This window comes from Bactrocera latifrons, unplaced genomic scaffold, assembly GCF_001853355.1.
Source record: "Bactrocera latifrons isolate USDA-ARS-PBARC rearing strain unplaced genomic scaffold, ASM185335v1 scaffold_585, whole genome shotgun sequence".
NCBI lineage: Eukaryota > Metazoa > Arthropoda > Insecta > Diptera > Tephritidae > Bactrocera > Bactrocera latifrons.
In genome coordinates this window covers 23,997-29,592 of record NW_017537251.1, presented here as the reverse complement: position 1 = coordinate 29,592, position 5,596 = coordinate 23,997, and the positions used below count along the sequence as shown (strand labels likewise).

Genomic DNA, 5,596 nt, shown 5'->3' with positions numbered 1-5,596 from the left:
TCAAAATGCCCTCTAACAAATGAAGGTTTTGCAATGGCATGGAAAAATTTGACGGACTTGTATGAAAATGAGCGAATACTAGTCGAAACCCAAGTCGACATACTGCTCGACTTACCGTCAATCGACAAAGAGTGTTCAAACTCGATAAAATGGCTACAACGGGAGATTAACAGCTGCATCTCCTGTCTGACAGCCAGTAAAATTGACATTGGGAACTGGGACCGAATCAGAATCCGTATTTGTTCAAAGAGACTGCCACAAGCAACATTGGCTCTTTGGGAACAGTCTGTCAAGAACAAAACGAAGACATCAAAGTGGGAGGAATTGGATAACTTCCTTACGGATAGATACCGGGATTTAGAGGCAATAGAACGTGCCAAGAAATCATCCACTTCTTCACACAAAATAAATACCATAACAATAGCCATCAGAACAGACTGAGCGTCTTCCAAGTAAGCGTTGAGAAATCAACATGTCTGATGTGTAAAAGCGCAGATCACAAGCTAAGATCTTGCCCCATGTTTCTTGACATGCCACCGACGGACAGCATCAAGCTCACTAAGCGCAACAATCGCTGCAATAATTGCTTCGGCTTTGGACATTTGGTATCGCAATGCACCAGTGCATTCAACTGCAGCACGTGCCATGCGAGGCATCACACACTATGTAAAAGGACAGTGCAGCTAATCAGCCAAAGAGTGTCATCGGACGAGATTCCGTCTAGGTCCAGGCAAGCGCAACAGAGACACAACTTTAAAAAATCGAACGGCAAGCCAACGACTCAGGTACAGTCGTGCTTCGCTAACAACRACAAAGGTGTCTTATTAGGAACGGCACAAATAAACATAAATCACAGCGGCGTTACTTATGCCGCAAGAGCACTCATCGACTCCGGATCAGAGTGCTCTCTCATCACAGAAAGGATGAAGCGCAGAATTAACTTGCCAGCTAGGAAGATAAATGCCCAGTTGTCAGGCATCAACAACACCGTAGCTGCGCAGGTAAAGGAATCATGTTGTGTCGAATTGCGGTCACCAATTGACCCACTTATATCGATAACAACGAACATGATGGTTCTGCCGAAATTAACAGGAAACTTGCCGACTTGCCACATTAGCGCACTAACACGGCAGGCTTTCTCAGACCTCACATTGGCGGACAAAAGTTTCTTCGTCAGTGAACCCGTGGACGTCATACTCGGTGGCGACGTCTATCCAGAGATTATCCTTGATGGCATACGCAAGAACGTACTGGGATCGCTTCTTGCGCAAGAGACCGTGTTCGGTTGGATAGTCGCGGGCCGTGCTAATACAATTAAGCCAACCAACACTTGCGTCTCATATTACAACGAAATATCGCTGGAAAAGCAGTTAGCTTCGTTCTGGAAATTGGAAGAGATGCCCAAGGAACGTAAACTAAGCGAAGAGGACAGGTATTGTGAAGAGCTCTACAAAAAGACAACGAGGCGAAATGAAGACGGGAAATACGTTGTATCGCTAYCATTCAGGAAAGACTATCCGGTCAACAATAGGTTAGGTAGTTCGTTAAAGATTGCGTACTCCCAGTTTTATCGCAATGAAGCTCGGTTATCCAAAGATGAAAATCTGCAAAAAGAGTACAGGGTTTTAAAAGAATACGTTGAGATGGGTCATATGGTAAAGATACATACCAATCAAACGGCCGACTCTAGTGATAACTATTACCTGCCTCACCATGCCGTAAGGAAAGAAGAGAGCACATCTACAAAAGTGCGTGTGGTATTCAATGCATCGCAATCAACTTCAAACGGCACTTAGCTGAATGACATCCTTCTTCCCGGTCCAGTCCTTCAGGCAGATCTGACCATCTTAATTCTGCGATGGCGATTATTTAAATATGTCTTCGATAGCGATATTGAGAAGATGTATCGCCAAATCCAAGTGAAGGCTGATCAAACGAAGTACCAGCGAATCGTTTTTCCTGTCCGACCGAACAAACTAACATTTTCGAATTGAAGACCGTAACGTTCGGAATCAACTGCGCTCCTTATCTGGCAATAAGGACGTTACTTCAATTAGCTGACGACGTTGAAAGCTCACTACCAGTAGCCTAAGACATACTCAGGAAATGCATGTATGTTGATGATGTCTTAGCAGGTGGACACTCTATAGAGGCTGCAATTAAAGCTAGAAATGAAATAAGACTAGCATTGGAGTCGGCAGGTTTCCCATTAAGAAAATGGACAGCCAATTGTGGAAAAATTTTACAAGGGCTACCAAAAGACCACTTGCTCAACGAAGAATTTTTAGATTTCGAAGACACAAGTGATGTCAAGGCTCTTGGGATAAGGTGGAATGCACATACTGACTTCTTGTACTTCAAAACAAAACCAATACTCAGCCCAGAATCCTTTACAAAGAGAGCTATCCTATCGGATATTTCCAAACTGTTTGATCCACTAGGATGGCTAGCACCGATTATCGTAATAGCCAAAATGATAATGCAACACATTTGGTTAGAAGGAGCACAATGGGACGAGGTTGTGTCTCCTACCACATTGGATCGTTGGCACACATTCATGGACAACCACAATGGACTCCGATATCGCAGCTCCGTACACGCACATAAAGCTCGCGGATCCTAATTTTTATAAGTCAGCGCCGATACGTTTGGTACTCGGCGCAGATGTTTATAGCCGCATCATGACCCAACAAATGATGCCACAAATGTTTGGGCAGCTTCTCGCGCAGGGCTCCATTTTCGGCTGGGTGCATTCGGGTACGGGCCGGTATTAGGAATATTTTTTGTAGATTGCTTTTTTTTTGATGTAATGTTTTAATGAACGAATTTARTAAAACGAATGAATTTATATTGTATGCTTTTTATATTGTATTTTTTTACTTATATATACGAACAAAAGAAAAAGGGTCACAGATGAAATAAAGTGCATTGGAATAACCATGTATTTTACTTTAATTTATAGTAATTTAAGGAAACATTGTGCTATACATTTGTTCATGGTTATGGTGGTCGGATGGATATGGATTTTTGTAATTTTTTTGCTCACCGCAAGGGGGCCGGTATGTTTAAGCCAGTGCCTAATTTCTTTTTCACCAACCCTAGTGAGCATTTAACAAAMTATTGCCAGTTAACTGTTGACACAARCCRCTCATAGTTTTCACTCAACTGGCAATAGTTTCGTTAACTTAACTCAGTAGCGATTCTGCTAGGCACTTTTTTGGCACTTTCTTAGAAGCAGGGAGCAAACCAGGACGTCCACCGGCCATCACCACCATCACCAGGTAATATATTGTATATTATATATTCATTGTGTAACATACACCCATTTATACACACATTTATTAGCCAAAATAAAGAACAAACGTTTCTTTTTATATGAAACACACAATTTGGCTTTTCTTTGCTAATACATCTTTTTTTTTTTTGTTTCTTATTCTTAACCATCGACGCATCGTCCTCCTTGAGAGACTCGTCGAGCGTACCAGAATAATCAATACATAAAAGCCAAGGTGGAACGTACGCTCACGTTGCGATTCCTCTAGAGGGTAGAATTAGCAGATCAGCGTTATATGTAGGCTGTAGCAGAGCGACAAATTCTAATGGATTATATATAAAAGGTAAATTTTCTTATCCGAACCCATTTGGACAGCAGGATCCCATTAAAACTCAACTTAATAGATTGAGGACAGAAGGCGCATTCACGACATGTTACAGAATTTTAGCCGAAAAATCGGAACAACGCCTGAATATTTATTACCAAAATGTAAAGAGTCTAAATAAGCACATTGCGGATATCAGATCAGATACACTGATTTGTTCTGCTAATATTCTGTGCTTTGCTGAGACTTGAACTTTATCTCAACAGAGATAAGTAAGTTTCATCATGCGAAATGATTTTTTTTCCTTGAGTTATAAAATTCATAAGAAATAAAAATTTTTCCGAAAAATAATCAAACTTCAACCGTTAAGATCTTTTAAACGGTTGGGTTTACGAAAAAATCGTACTAGACCTTTTTTGTAGAGCATTCAACTTCCTACAAAATCTAAGGAACAGAATATTTTTTGAAGTGGTTGGAAGGAATACATAAACTTTTCTATCAGATAATAAGAAAAAATATAAAACTGTAAGTAGGAGGACCTTCCCGTTACAATTAAGAACTCATTCTTGGAGAGGTGTCTAGGAATCTATTTTTCAGAGTAGCAAACGAAAAAAAAAATATGGTTTTTTTGAATCACCCTAATATACAGTGTAATCCATTTATAATGGACTCGCTTAAGATGGAAATTATGTTATCATGTACCTCGTTGTCAAGTCCCAGTTCGAACATATGTAAAAAAACTCGGTTAAAATAGACCCGGTTATAATGAACTCCGGTTATAATAGGCAATAACATCGGATTTTGTCCATTATAACCGAAGCTTTCAAAATCAAATTTCAAAACAAAGTTGGCAATCAGTTGGCAATAAGGAAAATTTTGTACTTCCCCGAATTCGATCAAGAGACACAATCAGTCTCTGATTCTAAGTCAAAGAAGGCAAACCACTTCTGCGGTGGGCTGCAAGTGACTTTCGTTGGCTTTTCATTGAGAGTTGTTAATTTTAAGAAAAATGTCGGAAAAAAAGCGAGCATTTACATTGCATGAAAAATATACAATAATATGCGAAATTGAAGGAGGAACTTCCTAAGCTGACATTTGCTTGAACAAAAACCTAAAAAAACAGACTGTTTCGAACATATGGATTAATCGGGAAAAAATTAAAAATGATTGGAAAGTCAACGACAAGAGAAAAAAATAAGATTTGCGACACATCCTCAAGTTAATGAATTACTGTTTAAATGGTTTCAGCAGAAAAGGGCCAATAATTTTSCAGTAAGTGGTCCAATGCTAATGATGAAAGCCAATGAATTCGGAGAAGATGTCGGTGATAATTTTAAATGCAGTTCAGGATGGCTAGACAGATTTAAAWATAGGCATAGTATTTGCTTCGGCAAAMTTTGTGGTGAATCGGTTTCTGTGGACCAATGTCTTACAAATGACTGGCTATTACAAACCTGGCCTACAATAAGTAACAATTCTTCCATGGGCAACATTTTTAACGCGGACGAAACGGGAATTTTCTATAAGATGCTGCCTGACAAAACACATAAGATCAAATGTGAAACATGCAGTGGTAGAAAAATGTCTAAAGAAAGAATAACTGCCATGATTTGTGCTAATGCATCGGGCACGGTAGAACGGAAATTTTTGGTTATTAGTAAGTTTTAAATACAATTTAATACAATCCGCTGTTTCTGAACAATGTCGGCTTTCAGGAAACTATAACAATCCCAGATGCTTGAAAAACGTTAAAACATTGCCGGTAGATTATTGTGCTAACGACAAATACTGGATGACTCTCAGACCTTTACTGACTATTTAAAGAAATGGGATTGTGAACTTATAAAAGCCAATACTAAAATTTTGCTATTAGTAGATAATTGCCCTGCTCATCCTYAAGTTCATCTTCACAACATTAAACTACATTTTCTTCCGCCTAATCCTACATCGCGTCATTAATAGCTTGAAACAATCTTATAGAAAGCAGCTTCTGATGA

General features: G+C 39.4%; 1 protein-coding gene across 1 annotated transcript; it reads left to right on the top strand.

Annotated features, from left to right (window-relative positions):
* Positions 1-923: 923 nt before the first annotated feature.
* Positions 924-1,796, top strand: LOC108974725. The gene has a single exon (XM_018942740.1). The coding sequence runs from the start codon at positions 924-926 to the stop codon at positions 1,794-1,796; it is 873 nt and encodes a 290-aa protein (XP_018798285.1).
* Positions 1,797-5,596: the final 3,800 nt, after the last annotated feature.